Below are 19,786 nucleotides of genomic sequence, written 5' to 3' on the forward strand. Positions count from 1 at the left end.
TATTATAAGGCAGCTTTAACTTGGATTAGACAATTACCCATCTGGTCCCAACAGACTGTCCTTCTGAAAATGAACCGAACCATAAAATAAATTCAGAGTTGTGGTACAAGGCATTCTAAAATGCTTTCTCTCTTTAAAACTAACTTCCTCTGTGCCTGACCCTGTATAGGACTAATGCCCCCATTAGTTTAAATCCTGTTAGCAAGTGAATCAATTTCTGCACCTTTTATGGGTGCTCCCGGTCTATACTCTGCCTCGGCACTTAGAACTTAAATTCCCCTTAAATACAGAGGAGTTCTGTATGACCTCAGAGAGTTTAAATATTTTCCACCAAGAATTTAGAAAGAGACAGAACAAAAGACATCACATTTGTATGCATGCGTGCTCAGTCGCTCATTCGTGTCCGACTCTTTGCGACCCCAGGGACTGCAGCCTGCCAGGCTCCTCTGTCCATGGGGTTCTCCAGGCAAGAATACTGGAATGCGTTGCCATGCCCTCCTCCCGGGGATCTTCCCAACCCAGGAATCGAAGTCATGACTCCTGCACGGCAGTAGGATTCTTTACCCACTGAGCCACCTGGGAAGCCCACTTTTGTACAGCGATGACAAATATTTAGCTCCCTGAATAAAGAGTATGTTTGGATCCTGACGATCTCTAGCCAGGGCCCCTGAGGTCACCTCCTGCAGCCAATGCGTCCCACGCCCTCTTTTCTCTAGACAGCTCTCTACACGGGTCACTGTGGTCTGTCTCCTCTGGTCTCCCTGACTCACTATTTCCTGAGCACCTGCCAACATGTCAGGCTCCGCGCTAGACTCTGAATGAGACGTGGACCAGGAACGCGCTGGCACTGACAGCTCGCAGCCTAGGGAGCCCTTCTGTCTGGAGCTCTGCACACAGCCCTGGCTCTCCCGGACCCCCAGCACACACCCCGGGACTGTGCACCCCTCACCCCTGACAGCTGCCCCTCTGCTTCTACATGGCTGTGGCTCCCTGAATCACTGTCCACCCCATACACACCTGTGACGCCCCTTCCCCGACACCCTGCATGTGCTCACACACTTTAATTCTTCTTAATCCACAGGGGACGGCAAGAAATGGTAGGCACAGTATTAATTAAGGCTATCTTCCTCTCCTCAGGAGGTGAGGAGGTGGCTTACTTTGGCTCAAAGTGGGGAAGCTCTGTCCAGGGGCTGGAGCCCGGCCAAGGCCAGCCAAGCCGTGGACGCAGAGCCCAGGGCTGGGGGCGGGAATAAGGGGACGCACCTGGCCTTCCTGGACTTCGTCCTGGCCGCAGAGTCGGGGCCGCCCCTCTTCTCTTTGGCCTCCCTGGGGCCCGAGGCCTCACGGGGCTTCCGCGCCTTCTTGGTGCCGTCCTTCTGCTTGGGCTCCCTGGGCTCCTTGGCCTTCCTGGGCTCCTTGGCCTTCCTGGGCTCCTTCAGCTCTCTGGGCTCACGCTTCCTCTTTGGCTTGGGCTCCCTGTCCTTGCTTCCCTTTCCTGCCCCTTCCTGCTCCCCTGGATCCTTTTTCTTGCGTTTCTTCTTCACGCCTGTACCTCCTCCACCACTGTCCTCCATACCGTTATGGGATGCCATTTTCCTGGAAAAAAGGGGCCCGGCCTCCTCTTCAACGGCGTACAGGTCCTTCTGGGCTGGACAGTGACTGGCGACATCTTCAATTTTCTCCTCCTGGTCAGTGCTGTGGTCAAACGGGGAGGGGGATGTGTAGTCAAAATTGACAGAGGCATCAGACATTGGGGAGTGATTTGGAACTTTTAGACTTGACAACTGCAAGAGAGAGAGAGAGACAAGCATGGTTATTCTTCCACTGCAAGCTTCACACAAACAGTGATGTCAACAGTGAATGCATGGATCTGTCCGGCATCTCCTGAGCGCCTAAAACATGGCAGTTCCTCCTCTGCTCAGCCACGGGGATAGAGCAGCAAACAGGACGCTTTATTGAAAATATTTGCCTCTGCTTGTGTGGAGCAGGGTCCTGGTGGACTAAGTTGTTGTTAGCATATTATGTAGGAAATGTGTATGCAAAGATCTGAAGGCTTTCCATGTTTTGTGCAGAAATCTGGAACACCTGTTTCAGCTACATGTCTAGAACCGGCAACAGCAATGGCCTCCCACAAAACACCTGCAGATGCCACCATGCTTAGTTGCTCAGCCGTGGCTGACTCTTTGTGACCCTGTGGACTGTAACCTGCCGGGCTCCTCCATCCATGGGCATTCTCCAGGCAAGACTACTGGAGTGGGTTGCCATGCGCTCCTACAGGGGATCTTCCCAACCCAGGGATCGAACCCAGGCCTCCGGCAATGCAGGCAGATTCTTTACCATCTAAGCCACCAGGGAAGCCGTAGAGGCCACTAGCAGACATGAATCCTGGGCATGCCGCTCTGACCCAGAGTGGCGTTTATCATGCCGATATACAAAGGTACTGTTCAAGTGTGCTCCTGGGTACAGCTGATGTCAGCAGGGTGGTAAGGATGTAGGGTCAAGCTCAATGTGTGAGATTTATTTATTTCCCCCAATCTTCGCTCTCACGTATCATCAAGCAGCATCAACATTCAGCTGGTTTGGTTTTCAAACAAGAACATCTGGTCACTCAAGACTGCACCTTTTCTTTTTAACTTAAAACAGTGTTCTGTATGATCATCTTAACTTTGTCACCAGACTCAGCACCAGATACACCTTTGAAAGTGAAAGTTGCACAGTCATGTCCGACTCTTTGTGACCCCATGGACTATACAGTCCATGGAATTCTCCAGGCCAGAATACTGGAGTGGGTAGCCTTTCCCTTCTCCAGACAATCTTCCCAACCCAGGATCAAACCCAGGTCTCCAGCATTGCAGGTGGATTCTTTACCAGCTGAGCCACAAGGGAAGCCCAAGAATAGTGGAGTGGGTAGCCCATCCCTTCTCCAGGGGATCTTCCAGACCCAAGAATCGAACCCAGGTCTCCTGCATTGCAGGCAGATTCTTCACTAGCTGAGCCACCAGGGAAGCCTGCCAATGAAAACCTTTGGTCACTTATAAACAAGTCAGTAACTGTATGGGAACATGCTCTACTGTAACAGATGCCTTTAGAAAGTAAGTGTCACAGGTGCTGAAGGCAGCCCTAAAAAGGACAATTTCAAAGCTGATTTGGAGCACTGCCAAATAAACGTGCAGCCTCCTAACACCACTTTTAAGGAAACATCCCTTTCGAAGCAGAAGTTATGTCTCATATTTTCAGGTGTGGTGTCACAGAGAACATCTGTCATTTCATAACCACGCTAAGGTTGCCAGTAATCTGACAATAACATGGGTGCTAGTTTCAGGAAATGAAATAACTTACGGAGGAGCTGGAAGAGACAAGCAGGCTTTCTAGGAGGACGGTCACAGTCACCACTGGATGACAGCGTAGCATCGGCCCCATTTGGGAGTCGCCTGCTCTCTTAACGGGAGGCCTGGCCTGTGCCGCAGGGCACAGACGCTTGCCAGGTGGTGTGGTTTCCCTCTGGCCTCCTGGTCACCCCGTCTCTGCTCAGACTTCCTGGCCCACCCTGGGAGTGACGGGGTGCAAAGCCCAGCTGCTTCTTTCCCTTTCGTTCTGCCCAGCTCCCTTTCAAAGCCTGCTATTCCCAAACACAACACTGAGAATCCCAGGAGAAGATGATGAAAGCAAAGGAGGATTCTTCTGGATTTTTATCATAAACACAGTTCAGCGTCATAAACAAGCCTAAATCCAGAGGGAACTGGTCATTCTGGCAGGACTCACAACTTAGGGGGGTGAGGTAGGGGGACAATCCAGTGTGACTACCCCACTGCTGATTCAGTACTTAAGATGGTTTAGGAAAAAGCTAACTAAACTTAAAAGAAATTTAAATCAATCAAATGTAAGGAAGTGATTTAGATGGTAAATCTTATGTGTTTTCTACCACAATAAAAAGACAAAAAAAAAAAAAAGAGGGAGGAAGAAAGAGAAGAAAAGGAAGAGAAAGAAAGAAAGAAAAGAGAGCAAGAAACTCAAGGGTACAGTAACGGACCCAGTTAAGGCTGGGATCCTATGAGCACTCTACCATCCCTGAGATGTTACTAAATTCTGTGTCCGGGACACTCAGCCCTCAGGGAACAAGTTTTTGCTTAGCATGCAAGGGTGGACATGCTGAAAAAGGCAGAGACACGCAGGTGTTTATTCAAAGAGGCTTTAAAAGACAACACACTGAAGGCCTAATGCTACCAAGGCAGTCCTCCGAAGCTCAAAGTGAGACCCTCTCCTCAGTTCATACCTCGTTAAGGTCTCTCTTTGGGGGGCTCTCCAGAAAGCTGAGCAGGTAGCTCGGGCAGGTGTGGTGGTACCCAGGTATTCAATCATTAGGCAGTAACAGAAACAGCAGCCAGAGCTACTGAACACACATCAAATGGAGATACTCAGAACTACGCAAAGCATGTTTCATGACATCTCCAATCTTTTTCAACAACCCTGAAGGCTTATTAGCACAACGATGTCTATTTTGTATAAAGGGAAATGGAAGATTACTAATTGATGCTAAGTAATGTGCCCAAGGCCATACAACTAAAGGCCAAAGGAGCCTGGATTAGAACCCTCTGGCCAAAAGCTAATGTTGGTTTCTACGACACCCCAGGGAAGCAGACCACCACACAAGCATTAACTACACTTGGTCAGAAACCCTAAATGTGATGGTTTACTCAATCGCTTTGGGAGAAGATCAGGTTCTTTATAAAACTAAACACGTACTTACTTGATGTCTTAGCAATCTCATTCCTGGGAATCCTAGAGAGTTGTCTAGTCCACCTCTCCATTTACAGAGAAAATAATCTGTCTTGAGATTTAGAATTTTTCTTTAGTTGCCAACTCTGTGTCCGACTCTTTTGTGACCCCATGGACTGTAGCCCTCCAGGCTCCTCTGTCCATGGGATTTCGCAGGCAAGAATACTGGAGTGGGTTGCCATTTCCTCCTCCAGGGGATCTTCTCAACCCAGGAATTGAACCCTTGTCTCCTGCACTGGCAGGCGAATTCTTACTAATTCTTTACCGCCGAGCCACCAGGGAAGTCAAGAGGTTTAGAGAGAAAAGGCAGTTTGTCAAGATATATTCCTAGGCAGTGGCACAGCTGGGACATCCTGGAGGGAGAAGGGAAACCCAAGACATGAGCACAATCAACCAGTGTTTAAAAGGGGGAAGTATCCCAAAAGGCAGGTATTAGTAAGCAAAAATATAAAATTATAATCTTGCAAGTCAATAATCCCTCAGAAATGCTTGTTTTTTATTTTCAAAAGACCTTGTTGGGAGCCTGGAAAAGACATCTTCTGAGGATTAAAAATATAAGACAAAAAATATTTCTTCCATGTATCTCAAGGTCAGCGGGGGCGCGGAGGGGGGTAGGGAGGCAAAAGAGTATAAATGACGTCTCTGTTTCAGCTTCCACCAAGAAAGGCACTAAATTACCCCTTTTGAAAATGGCCTTAAAAGGGACAGACGGCAGATGACCGACCACAGGAACAGTAACATTTTATATTACACTGACAGCTTAACCAGAATCACCCATCTAGGGATGCCAGGATGAAGCTGAGAGAGATGGATAAAACACGCATCAATGTTAACTCCTAAACCACACTGATAGTAATAAAACATATTTCTTGGACTCAAAATTGTCAATCTACAATATTCCTGGAAAAGGCACTTAAAAGATATGAATCTAGATAAACAGGTTCCCAGAGAGAGGTCCAAGGACAAACCTGGGTTGTTCCCTTTAAGAATCACTCAAGTGCTTGAAAATCAAAACAGACTCCAAGAAAATCATCCATGCTACAAAATGGAGAGACCCTGAAAAAACTGTGCTAAGTGAAAGAAGCCAGGCACAGAAGACCATATATTGTCTCATTCCACTTACATCAAATGTCCAACATAGGCAAATCCATGGAGACATAGGAAGGTATATGGGGTTGCCAGGGGTTGAGGAAAGAAAAAAGTAGTGTCTGCAATAGGCATAAGGTTCTTTTCGGGGTGATGAAAATGTTCTGAAATCAGATAGTGGTGATCTTTACACAATCCTGTGGACAGACTAAAACCACGGAATTGCATGTTTTAAATATGGAATTTATAGAATGTGAATTATATCTCATCTAAAAAAAATTCAATATAAGGATATACTGACAAGGGTCCTCTCTTATGTTGCTAACAGGAGTATGAACTTTTTTTTTTGGCTGCAACACACAGCAGATGGGATCTTAGTTTCCTGACCAGGGATTGAACCCATGCTCCCTATAGTGGAAGCATGGAGTCTTAGCCACTGGACCACCAAGGAAGTCCCCAGTGTTAACTACTGAAAGCCTTTTTGCAGGGGAGAGTAGCAAAAATACTAAAATTTTAATCATGGATATACTTTTAAGTGAGTTAATTTCTCTTTGAGAACATAAACTAAGGGAAAAATTTAAAACTCCAAAGTTTATATGTAAGAACATCTGATACAGAATTGATTTTTAATAGAGTAAAAACAAATATCCTATTTAAAAGTAAACACAAAGAATTCTCTGGTAGTCCAGCGGTTAGGAGCTCAGCGCTTTCACTGCCAGACTGCTTGGGTTCAGTCCCTGGTAGGGGAACCAAGATCTCACAAACCACACAGCATAATCAAATAAATAAATAGAATATAAATACCTTATTTGTCAATCTTTAGGAAAATGCCTAAATTAATAGCACATCCACATAGAATAACACTACATAGCCATTATTAAACAAAGTTCTAGCTGACATTTAAAAAGTGTCCACAACATGTTGGGGGGGGGGTGGTGGTGGAAATATATATATATATATATAATCTCATTTTTTAAAAATGCGGTATCAACAATAGCTTTTTATTTTTATTTTTTTTTTTTTTAACAATAGCTTTTTAAAATAAATTTTAGGACACATACCATCATTATGTCTGGGAGATAAGACTGTGGCCAAGTTTCACTTCTTTTCCCTAAAACTTTCTCAAAGTTATTTACCTATTTGTCTTTAACTGTTTCCCATGATTAGAAGGTAAACTTTGTAAGACAGTGACTTTGTGGTGTTCCCCAACATTTTTGTGGCTTACTTAAAACTCAGACATGTGGTTATTGGGTGAAATGAATATTTTCAATTTGAGAAAAAGGAAAAAGAGTCTACAAAATTGTACATGAAAGCAAAAATGACAATACCTGTGTACAGAAGAACAGAAGAAAATAAAATGTTAACAGTCATTTGAGCCTGTGCAAATTTGCTTTTTTTTTTTTTTTTAAATAAATAGACATCTAGATTTTCAATAATGAGAATAATACTTTCATGGTATTTGTCACAAACTTTTCATATGGATGTTTAGCAGAAAAATGTTAAAGACTTGAATGATAAACAAGAAAAGCTGTTTGCCAGACAATTCATGCTCCTCCAAGTCATCAGGCTTCAGGAATCGAAGGCAGCCTACGAGAGGTACCGCCGGCTCACGATGACATCTGACTGGGTGCAGGGCACAGTGCTCTCTGCCCTGGGGCTGGGCAGGCCTCCGCACACCATTAGCCCAGAAACTCTTCCTCTGGCTTCAACCCGGCAGTGAGCGGCCCCGTGGGGCCTTGCTGTCAGTCTGCTTCAGGGCCTCCCACATTCGCCCGGGAGAAGAAAGTGTTCTATGTGGTGCTGTTTAGTCAACTCTTTTGGAACCCCATGGACTGCGGCGTACCAGGCTCCTCCGTCCACGGGATTTCCCAGGCAAGAATACTGGAGCGGGTTGCCATTTCCTTCTCCAGGATATCTTCCCCACCCAGGGATCGAACCCACGTCTCCTGCATTGGCAGGTAGGATTCTTTACCACTGAGCCACCAAGGAAGCCCATGCTCTATGTGCAGACTTACTTAATCTAAAGAAATCAGTTAAATATAAAATTAAGCAGAAAAGCTTAACTAAGTTTGAGACCTGTCTTTTTTTTTTAAGTCCAAATAAAAAAATTAAAATACAAAATAAGAAGTAATTGCTCCTATTAACAAGTTGGGTCTGTGGACATTTCAGGTGGCAAACCTACTTCCCAATTAAAATTAGAATTGTCTTATATTTTTGCCTTCTGTTTCATCTGAAAGAGTATTTGTCATAGTTACCTGACTGTGGAATACAGTAAAGACAGAAAACCCCACATGGCCTTGCCTTTTGATACTGCAGTTGCACTGGGACGCTCATCATTCAGCACAAAGATTTGTGCTGAGATAGCAAGACTCATCTGAGGAGGCAGAGTGTCAGTGTGCGTGTGTGTGTCCCCTCTGTGTTGAGTCTTCCCCCTGCATTCAGCATATTCATCTGAGGGGCGAGAGTATCAGAGAGGCAGGGTGAGTGAGTGAGTGAGTGTGTATGTATCAGAGAGAGAGAGAGGAAGAGTGTGTGTGTGTGTGTGTGTGTGTGCGCGCGCGCGCGCCCCTCTGTGCTCCTTGAGTCTTCCCCCTGCATTCAGCATATTCCTCTGAGGAGCGAGAGTATCAGAGAGGCAGGGTGAGTGAGTGAGTGAGTGTGTATGTATCAGAGAGGGAGAGAGGAAGTGTGTGTGTGCCCCTCTGTGCTCCTTGAGTCTTCCCCCTGCATTCAGCATATTCAGTCCTTCTGCACCTAAGAGTCTTGTGCTCCGGGCGGTAAAGCAGCCACTTCCATCCTGTCCCTTCTCTCACAGTCACAGCCGGTTAGCGCCAGGGGAAGAGTTCAGTTTCAGGGATCTAAAGTGGAAACCTTAGGTATGTAAGGTAGATGCAGGTGTCCAGGAGGCTCTTGGATATACTTTCCAAGGGAAATGTCCACAAGAGTACATTGGACTGTCCTGTAAGAATGGGTTGAGAGAGAAGAGGGAAAAGGACCTAACCTGAGGAACGCTAATGCTTATGGTTCCCAGAGGGGGAAGAACCTACACACCGTGTGAGAAGGAGCATCAGGTCAGTGATGTAGGGGGAAAGGGCAAGGAAGTGCAGCTTCACAGAAACCTGAGGATGAGCGCTTTTAGGACAGAATGATCACAGGTGTCAAATGCTGCCGAGGAGCAAGTAAGCTAAGAACTGAAGAGTGATCAACACATCTGGTGATGTCATTTCTACAAAACCTGTCCACCCCAAAGCCCTTGAACCTGGGCATTCCTGGTCCCCACCTCTATTTCCACATTAAAACAGGGTACAGGGTGGTGTTGGGTTTTTATCTTACAATGTTCCAGGAATCTTAGAAAGTCGACATCTCTAAATATATCTTTAGGTGAAGTCAACCTAAACCTTGTCATTCCAAGCAGTAACAAAAATGGGGTGGGGGAGCAGGCAGATTATCAAATTTAGATGCTAACAGGAAAAGAGTAAGAGAGGGGGAAATTATTTGATAAGTGCCTGTTTGTTAACAAGTGTTGTTTCCAGAAACTATGAGTTTTATTTCTAAACAACTATGGATGGCCTTTATGGACAAACCAAAAGCTCAAAGTGATTCAATTCTCTAAATCTGTCAAACTGGAATGATGTTTGCTTCATCCGAGGCTAGGGCAGGCCTCTTCCAGAATGTTTTTGTGGCATCTTCTAAACCAAGTAGGTCAACAAATACAGAAAAATAAGACTAATTTCCTTCCTCTTCCTCTTCCTTTCTGACCCACCTGGAATTTCACTGTAGGCTTGGGCTACCAGGGCCTCTGAGCCCAGAACTTCAGCAAACTCTGGCCAACAGCACTGCCATGTACCAAAGCCCAGAAAGACCAGGGCCTAGAGTCAGGAATACTGCATGTGTGGACAGGGAATGGTGCTTTTCCTGTATCTTAGTCATAGCTACTCTTGAGTATTCAGCACTGTTTTTATATCTGAAGGATAAAATAGATGCTAGCAAAGATCATAATAATACCTGATTTTACTAAGGACTGAGTATTCTCAAACAGATTATGTCTCAAAACAGGTCTAAGAGGAAGTATATTATGGTTCCAACTACAACTTCATTTTCTAGAGAAGCTCAGAGAGGTTAAATAACTCGCCCAAGTCACACAGCCAGTGAGCAGCAGAGCTGTGATCTGAGACCAGGTTTCATGCTTGGTTTTAAGAGCCACTGCTCTTGACTCCTTCACGATGCCGTCTCATGCTCTGGATACACCAAACTTAGGAACAGAATTAGCAAGAATCTCTAAGCACCTCCACTTTATCTCCATCATCCACTCCCCAGCACCACTGCTATCTCCCCAACCTTTCCCCAGAAAACTGTTAACTCTTTCCTCTTCTATCCATCTCTTTACAAATCCATTTGTTTCCCAGAAAAGAATGGGAGAATACATGAAGAATCAATCAATCTAGCAGAAGGTTGAAGATTAAATTTTAAAAATTTAAAGATTAAAAAAAAAATTTTTTTTTAATTAAAAAACAAACAAACAAAAAAACCCTCGGACTTTTCAACACTACCCAGAAGGACCCCAAGATAAGGGTTAAAGAAAATCTAATATGCACTTGGCAGCTACCAGAAGACCTACAACCACCATCCTAAGGACGAATCTTGCTAGCACTGGGTACTGTATTTCCTTTTCCCTCTGCAAATGAGAACTTTTGATCCTTGGTCACTAAGTGTTATACAGTTTCTCCAAACTTGCAAAATTTCTCCAAAACCATATCAGTGGTAAAAGGATGAACTAACTAAGACATCAGACAGTGAGTTGATGAGAAGACTATAAACCGTATCAGTGGTAAAAGGATGAACTAAGACATCAGACAGTGAGTTGATGAGAAGACTATAAACCGTATCAACAGCGGAAGAAGTTCACTGCTGTTACTTCTGCCTCTTCTCATAACACTCAGAACACCAGCTTTGGGCTAGTTTTCCCGAGTGAAGCCCAGTTAAATAGAGGAAGGCAATTCTCTGCAGCCATATCGACAGTTGCCAAAAGTCACAGATCCTAGATCTTTCGTCGCCACTTTGATGTTGGCCCAACGCCTCACTACCAGAGCTTCCCAGACTCCTATGGTCAGGAAAGGAGACGAGGCAATGCTATTCACTGTTGAAACGTGGTCGTCTTTATTCCAGTGTTTCCTACACGTAAACAGATTCAGCATCACTTTATTCATAGAATTTAAAACTCAGCAGCTTATTTCTGTTTTTGAAAAGTTGCTTTGTGTCTGTCTCAGCTAGTGACAGACTGAGTGACATCAGCAACATGAGCTGAAAGAACCACCATGTAATATATAATTATGTATTTTAATTAAAAATTAAATCTGCTTAAAATACTTTTATTCTGGTACCAACAGACAAACACCATACACAGCAAACCCTAGGATTCTAGTGAGGATGGACCTCGGAGGCCATCTAGCCCAGGCTCCCCTCTCCTGGCCTCTGACACCCAAGCAAACGGCTCTCCAGCCTCTGCAGGGGCGGGGAGCTTACTGCCCTCAAGGCACAGGCCACAGCTGAGCGGCTCAACCTCTCAGGACTGTCTTCTTCAGCTGGAGCTACAGCCTGCCCGCCTGGGACTCTCCACACGTGTCCACACGCATCCACAGACGAGACAGACTGATGCAGTTGCCTCTTCTCTCCAACATTCTTCCAAGTCTCCCCTTCTTCAGGCTCCATCATCACAGTTTCACCTGTCACGCCTCATGCAGCCAGTGTTCCTGCACAGTCCCTCTGCTCTGACCTCTCAAGTGCGTTTCAGAGCACAAAATGAATCAGGGCAGTGACAAAAGTGAGGATATGCTAAGGTATGTCCAAAGATCGGTTTGTGAGCCTGTGGATTGCTTTGGCGGGAAGGTTTTTTTTCTATTTTCATGCTTGGCAGCATCCTGCAGTTCAGGCATCTGTAGAGCCTATCACCAGTACCTGGAAGAGAAGCGGCAGCAACTGCTCCACTTAATTAACTTGCTTCTCCACCCCACCTAACTTTTACGTAAGAACCCTGCACTAGCCATCAACACTGACTATGAGGTCTAAATGAAAACCCATCTCACTGAGGCTACGTAATAGCCAGCTGACATATCAAAGGTCTTAATATGACTCTGAAAATTCATGTTGGAATAATTTTCATAAAGAATGTTTTTTTTGGTTTGTTTTGGCCACCTGATGTGAAGAACTGACTCACTGGAAAAGACCCTGATGCTGGGAAAGATTGAAGGCAGGAGGAGAAAGGGATGACAGAGGATGAGATGGTTGGATGGCATCACTGACTTGACAGATATGAGGCTGAGCAAGCTCCAGGAGCTGGTGATGGACAGGGAAACCTGGTGTGCTGCAGTCCATGGGATCACAAAGACTGAGCGACTGAACTGAACTGTTTTTTACTGAAATGAAAGCTTACCTTAAATAGTGTTTAAAAAATTAAATATGCAGATTGTTTTAAGAATTATAAATCTGCCCATGTATCATAAATGACAATAGTTTGAGGGTTTGGGGTTCTCTTCAAGTAATATGTTCTTTGGAACAGCAGCATAATATTCCACTGGTACTGGCTATGATGTAAACCCAGGCCTATCTCATAGATACTGCAGGATCAGTTCCAGACCACCACATAAAGCAAGTATCATAGTGAAGTGAATCGCACAGGGTTTTTGGTTTCCTAGTGCATATAAAAGTTACGTTTACACTATACTGAAGTCTACTAAAATAATGTGCAATAGCATTATTTCTAAAAAAGAGCAATCTACATACCTTAATTTGAAACACTTTATTGCTAAAAAAAAAAAAAGCTAACCGTCATCTGAACCTTCAGCACGTCATATTCTTTTTGCTGATAAAGGGTTTTGCCTTGATGTTGATGGCTACTGACTCATCAGGATGTTGCTGCTGAAGGCTGGAGTGGTTGTGGCAATTTATTAATGACAACAATGAAGCTTACCACACTGATGAAGTCTTCCTTTCACAAACAGTTTTCTGTAGCATGCAGTGGTGTCTGACAGTGTTTTACCCACAGTACAACTTTTAAAATGGAATCAATCCTCCAAGCCCTGCTCCTGTTTTATCAACTAGGTTTGTGCAATATTCTAAATCCTTTGTTGCCATTTCAACAATCATCAAATCTTCGCCAGGAGCAGTTTCCATCTCAAGAAACCACTTTCTTTGCTCATCATAAGAAGCAACTCCTCATTTGTTTAAGTTTTATCATGAGATTGCAGCAATTCAGTCCCATCTTTAGGCTCCACTTCTAGTTCTCCACCACAGTTACAGTTATTTCCTCCACTAAAGTCTTGAACCCCTCAAAGTCACCCATGAGGGTTGGAGTCAACTTCTCCTAAACTCCTGTTAATGTTGACATTTTGACCGCTTCCTGTGAATCACAAGTGTTCTTCACAGCATTTAGAATGGTGAATCCTTTCCAGAAGGCTTTCAATTTGCTTTGTCCAGATCCATCAGAGGAATCACTATCAATGGCAGCTACAACCTTACAAAATACATGTCCTAAATAGTAAGATTTGAAAGTCAAATTACTTCTTGATCCGAAGACTGCAGAATGGATGCTGTGTTAGCAGACATGAAAACACCATTAATCTTACCGTACAACTCCATCAGAGCTCTTGAGTGACCATGGACATTGTCAATGAGCAGTCATTTTTTTCCTGAGCAGTAGGACTCAACAGTAAACTATGCTGTAAACACATGTGCTATCATCCAGGCTATGGAATTTATGTTTAGAGACTATAGGCAGAGTAGATCTAGCTCAATTTTTAAGGACCCTAGTAGTTTCAGGATGGCACATGAGCACTGGCTTCAGCTTCAAGTCACCAGCTGCATTAGCCCCTAACAAGAGAGTCAGCCTGTCTTTTGAAGCTTTGAAGACAGGCACTGACTTCTCCTCTCTAGCCATGAAAGTCCTAAATGGCATCTTCTTCCAATGAAGGCTGTTTTGTCTAAACTGAAAATCTGTTGTGTAGCGTAGTCACCTTCACGGATCACATGAGCTAGATCTTCCGCATAACGTGCTGTAGCTTTTCATCAGCACTTGCCGCTTCACCTTGCATTCTTATGTTATGGAGATGGCTTCTCTCCTTAAACCTCATGAGCCAACCTCTGCTGGCTTTAAACTTTTCTTGGGCACTTACCTCACCTCTGTCAGCCTTCACAGAATTGAAGAGGGTTAGGGCCTTGCTGTGGATGAGGCTCTGACTCAGGGGAATGTTGTGGTTTGCTTCACCTTCCACCCAGACCACTAAAACTTCTTCCACATCAGCTATAAGCCTGCTGTGCACTCTCATCATTCATGTGTTCACTGGAGTGGCACCTTTAATTTCCTTCAAGAACTTTTCCTTTACATTCACAACTTGGCTAACTGTGAGGCACAAGAGGCCTCGATTTTAGCCTGTCTTTACTTCCCATGTGCCTTCTTCACTAAACTTAATCACCTTTAGCTTTTGATTGAAAATGAAAGCCAAGCAACTCTTCCTTTCACCCGAACACCTAGAGGCCGTTGTAGGGTTATTAAGTGGCCTAATTTCCATATTGCTGTGTCTCAAGGAACGGCTGTTTCTTGGGCTCAGAAGCCAGAGAAGGTGAATGGTGGAGGAACGGCCAGTGGAGCAGTGAGAACACACACATTTATCCAGGAAGTTCACTGTCTCACATGGGTGCAGTTCCTGGCACCCCAAAACAATTACAATAGCAACACCAAAGATCACGGATCTCAGATCACCATAACAAATAAAATAACAATGAAAAGGTCTGAAATATTCAGAGAATTACCAAAACATGACACCGAGACATGAAGTGAGCAAATGCTATTGGAAAAATGGCCCTGTTAGACTTGCTAAACACAGGGGTGCTACAAACCTTCCATTAAAAAAAAAGTAGTATCTGTAAAGCACAGTAAAATGAAGCCTTCCGGTAGTCCCCTTTTTGATGGACACATAAGTTCTTTTCCATTTTTGCTCTTATAAACAAAGCAGCCACGAAGCCTATACACCCAGTTTTGCACACTTGTCTGAGTATATCCATAGCAGAAAATTCTGGCAGATGGAACTGCATGCTCTGCAGTGTTTGTCTGCTAACTTGTGACTCTAAAGAGCTAGGACAGGAAGAAATCGGGAGTGTAGACAGCCTTTAGGCAGCAGATGAGTCAATTATTTCCTAGAACAGGCTGTTTTAGTTTGAAGTTTCACAAGGACCTGTCTGCTGGAGAAAGAACAGAGGGTCTTCCTTGGAACCATATCCCTAGACCACCCTGTGTTTTACTACTGAGTGATCCACAGAAGCAGACAGGAAAGTGGCTGGTCCCACCCATCCTCCGTGCATGGGTTCCAGCTGAAGAGCAGAGACTCAGACCTCCCCGGTTACCAAGTTGTTATCAATTCTGTACAAGGAAAACCAGCCCAATTCCAGGAGATCGAGGCTGGTCCCCTCATCTCACCTCCCTGGGCCTCACTGGCTTAAGTCTCTGGGTTGCTCTGAATAGGAAACCACCTGGAACACAGAACTATAATACCAACTGAGGAGAAAGATCTTAGCAAGATGGGTCACACAGGCCAAACATTTTATCAACTCCCCTCCCCTTCAGGAAACCAAATGGTGCCAAACAGTTGAGAGGTTCACTATTTTCTGCAGGAGAAAACTTCTGCAGGTTGTGATAAATAGGAGGCCTGTGATAGACTGCTTTTAGTTTAACTGAACATCGAAAATAATAAATATGTAAACTATAAAGAAATGAGCACTTCTCTCTTTATAAAAACTTGGTAAGCTGTTCCTGGGGGTGCAAGGGGGAACATCTCTTTTTCACATAGCTAATTTTGAGTCATATTCTGATTTACAGTCTTCATTACATTTATTCCTATATGGAGTTGACCTGAGCACAGTACAAATCTATATATTAAGTCCTTCAGGACAGAGCTCTCAGTTACCATGTGGAGAATGGAAAACACAGGAATCAGGGTAACCACCAGAGGCTGAGAGAGAGGCCAGAAAAGCCAGCATCTCCTCTTGTTAAAAAAAAAAAAAAAAAACACTAGTGTGAGCTGGATTCACTCACTTAAAAGATAGGTGATCTCTTACCTGCTTCTCTTTCTTCTGTATTTTCATTATCATCTATTAAAGGCAATTATTTTATTTCTGTAAAACATAAAAAAAGGCAAAAATTATGTTAAAATCCACAATAAAACATTGCAGATTATCTCAAGAGTAGCTGTGGCCCATAAGAAAAACAGAGAATGGAAGATTACATCCCCAGAACATTTACAATTAGCAATCTTCCAGCCTGACACTCCTGAGAGCCCTGTGCACCAGCCTAAGCCTACCTACTCCTGTCCCCAGCCCTCATTTTTGGCTCTAGATGCAGCAGAGTCAAAAAGATACTGTCTTCGTAGATAAAACAAGTTATAAAAAATGCTGGCACATTAAATCACAAAGGGAACTCAAAGAGGAACCGAAAATGATGCCATGAGTATATTTGGGGGGTGTGGAAGGGTGGAGAGGGACTAGAACTTGAAGAAGCAAAGCCCTCATTTTGGGGGGGAAGAAAATTAGTAAATAGTATCTATAACTGATATATCTGGAAATAGAAATATGCACAATAAAAAAGAGAGTTAAAGGACTTCCCTGACGGTCCAAAGGCTAAGACTCCATGCTTCGAGTGCAGGGGGCCCGGGTTCAATTCCTGGTCAGGGAACTAGACTCCATGTGCCACAATTAAAACCCAGTGCAGCCAAACAAATAAATAAATATTTTTAAAAGAGAAAGAGCTGAAAGAGTTAAAAGTGGTTCTTCTGAAGCAGAGAGGAGCTGGTATGAGACAGGACAGGGCACTCTTGCATTTCATCATATGCTGTCCTACATTACTTGATGTTTCAAACCATGTGCATTTTAAACTGACAAAATAAATTCTATTTCAATATTCCATGATTTTTTTCCTAATGATTTTATTATACCCAGGACTTAAGTCCCATTCCCAGGCTCCAACCACAAAGCCCATGACGACACTGAGCTTCTCATAAATGACTTTTGAGCAGCACAGCGACAAGAGCCCAGCAAGTGACTTGAGAGGTTAGAAGTGCTCTGGGGCATCCAGGGGACAGAAGGACCTCTGTTCTAGGAAACCCAGAATGTAGGGCTGCCTGAATCACCCACTCTCACCTCCCCCATAGACAAACAAAGGAAAGATCATAGTATATATACTCGGCTTCCGGTTCTAGTCTGGATGTAGACACCACTGCATATTCATTGTTTACCTTGATTTCCTGGACATCCCACAGAGCTAGGAACCCATCCCAGAGGCGCATGATTATCCTTATGTTATACTTATTTCTCACATGCAAGTGACGGCGGTATGTGCAGGCGTCAAAGAGAACTTTTAGATTAAACCAAGGCAGTCTCCCCTAAGTGGGCTCATGATGTGTTTGATGCAACTGAGAAAAATGAAGGACTTGGGGTTTCAATCATCCGTGGGAACCACAATTACAGTTTAAAGTCTGTTGATTTAGGGTTTTCTTTTCCTCCAAGAGTCAGAAGCATTTTCTATTCAAAGGAGTGTAACATGTTACCAGGATACTGCTGCTTGCAAAGAACACAGCATCCATGGAAGCAACAAGTGGCAAAGTGGGCACAGGCAGGCCCGAGACCAAGGGGGAAAGAGAGGGCGGCAGAGAAGAACTGGCCAAGTCAGGAATAGGGAAAACCAAGTTAGTAAATAGTGCTTTTAAGGATCGGTGTGAGGACTAACATTTGATGAAACAATGAACTTACCTCAAGAAAACCATAAATTTCTGAGAGATGGCAAGGTAAGGGCTCTGAAATCAGGGCAGTTCAGAGAATCTTACGCTCTGGACTTCAATACAGTGGAGTCGACTTTAGGTCAACTATGTTAGCACAAAAGTCTATCTCCTTTATCTTTCAATTTTGAGTTAGCAAGACCCCAGAAAACCAACATTCTCAACCATCACAAACTGTCAAAAATTTTGAAATGAAGAAGGAAGTTTGGGAAATAAACTCTGGCTAATCAAAAGGGATATTATCAATAACCAGACATGTAACTCAAATAAAATTCTACCCAACAAAATGAAATCAATTGCTTACAAAATGCAGAAAAAGTCTAGTGCCAAGAAAAATCACCTTTTAATATATCAAAAAAAAAAAAAAATCAAGTATAATGCAGTAGAGACATCAAAAAACACAATTTCTGACTAAGGTCCACAAACCAGCATGCAAATGAACAGAGCCCCAACGCTGCCTGCAATATGGGGAAAACAGGTCCAGCTGATCGTCACTGTTGGCATGTTCATCGTCTACAGCTTTCTGAAAGCACTCAGGCAACGTGTCACCTAGATCTATGGGCTGCAGCGGTTCCGCTTTCAGGAATCCACCCAGAGGCAGCCAGCCAGTAGGAAATCAAGCTGACAGGAAGCTCAGGGATGGGGTTGGAGACAGTGTGGAAACACTGTCACAGCAGAGCTCAGGTACTGCAGAGGGTCACTGTTCCCTGGGTCCTGGTCATCACAGGGCCTGGGAAGATCAGAGGCGGCCGATGAGCAGAAGCTAGAAAGACTGGGAAGGTGTGGGGCTGACCCAAGTAAGGCCTGAATGTGGTTCCTCAGCAGAGAGAAGGCTTGGAGGAAAAGCTTGGTGAAAAGATCCTAAACCAAATCTCACCACCACGTGTTCACATGTGAGATACTGCCACCCGCACCCTCAGGGATTTTCACGCCGTGCAGATAAACCCACTCCATTCTCTGAGAGAGACAATGTGTGTGAAATCCAAGTGCATCCCAGTGATGCTGCTATGAGAGTAACTGCTTCCGGGACCTCCCTGGTGGTCCAGGGGTTAAGACTTCACCTTCCAATGCAGGGGGTGCAGGCTGGATCCCTGGTTGGGGAACTAAGACCCCACACGCCAAGGATTACTCTCATTCACTGAAAGCAGGTCTTTGGCCAACCTTGCGTTGTGATTGTGAAGTCATTTCTAGTACCTGGATAGATTGCCACCCACCAGCATGTGGGTACTTCACAAGATAGCATCTGTCATCAACAGCATCAATTTGGTGTTCAATAAGCATGTATTGACTTTTATTTCTCCAAATACCATCTAGTAGTTTACTAGGCATTCTCTCTGAGGTTTTCTCTACCTTTTTACCTCTTTGATGGCAAGTGTTTAAAAAAACACAAAACTACCTAATCTTTTTGTGCAGCTAAATTTTATGCAGCAGGAATAGCGAACAAGATATACACTAAAGCAGGTACTTCTGCACAACACTGGAAATGGTTTCACAGCCTCTGCTGCTGTGCTGACATCACCCAAAAGTTGTGATTAGACAGATCCTTTAGGTTCAATAAAGTGCAAATTAAAACAGTAATTTCAGAGTCCCACAATTTAATTAGAAGCATAATACAAACATATTCTGAAACTCCTGTGTGGACAAACCAGGAAACTTGTCAAGAGAGCGTATTAAAAAAGTATATTAAAAAAAAGTGTGTAACTGGGGCTTCCCTGGTGGCCCAGTCGTTGAGACTTCACGCTTCCATTGTTGGAGGGCAAGGGTTCATTCTCTGGCTGGGGGCCTAGATTCCACATGCCTTGCAGGGCAGCCAAAAAACAATAAAAATTTAGAAGTGTGTAACTTCTGAATGACATGAAAACTGGGAGAACTCCTCAATGCATTTCACTGCTCATGTATGAAAGCAGTATTTACAAGAAAGTTAGCTGTTAATAATATAAAAAGTAAACAATATAAATATTGCCATTCCTCTTAACACTCACAGCGAAGCTTATACTAAGAAAAATGGGTGCAGGTTCATTAAGAACATTCTGAAATATATTACTTTTTCCCTCTCCAGTTCAACAATTGTTCCCCAGCGCCATCTCCAAGTTCCTCCGTGTGGT

The 19,786-nt window shown here is 44.1% G+C and overlaps 1 protein-coding gene across 5 annotated transcripts in view; it reads right to left on the minus strand.

The window, feature by feature from the left end:
* CHD6 (chromodomain helicase DNA binding protein 6) overlaps nucleotides 1–19,786 on the minus strand; it is a 193,015-nt gene that overhangs the window by 125,012 nt on the left and 48,217 nt on the right. For all 5 annotated transcript variants that reach the window (XM_061127304.1, XM_061127305.1, XM_061127306.1 and 2 more), the window contains 2 exons: nucleotides 15,970–16,026; nucleotides 1,264–1,784 (listed from right to left, as the gene is read on the minus strand). In XM_061127304.1, the coding sequence (XP_060983287.1) occupies nucleotides 1,264–1,784; nucleotides 15,970–16,002 (554 nt within the window). In that variant the 5' untranslated portion in view covers nucleotides 16,003–16,026. The remainder of the gene's footprint in view (nucleotides 1–1,263; nucleotides 1,785–15,969; nucleotides 16,027–19,786) is intronic.

The sequence above is a fragment of the Dama dama genome, chromosome 23 (assembly GCF_033118175.1).
Source record: "Dama dama isolate Ldn47 chromosome 23, ASM3311817v1, whole genome shotgun sequence".
In the NCBI taxonomy this organism is placed as follows: Eukaryota; Metazoa; Chordata; class Mammalia; order Artiodactyla; family Cervidae; genus Dama; species Dama dama.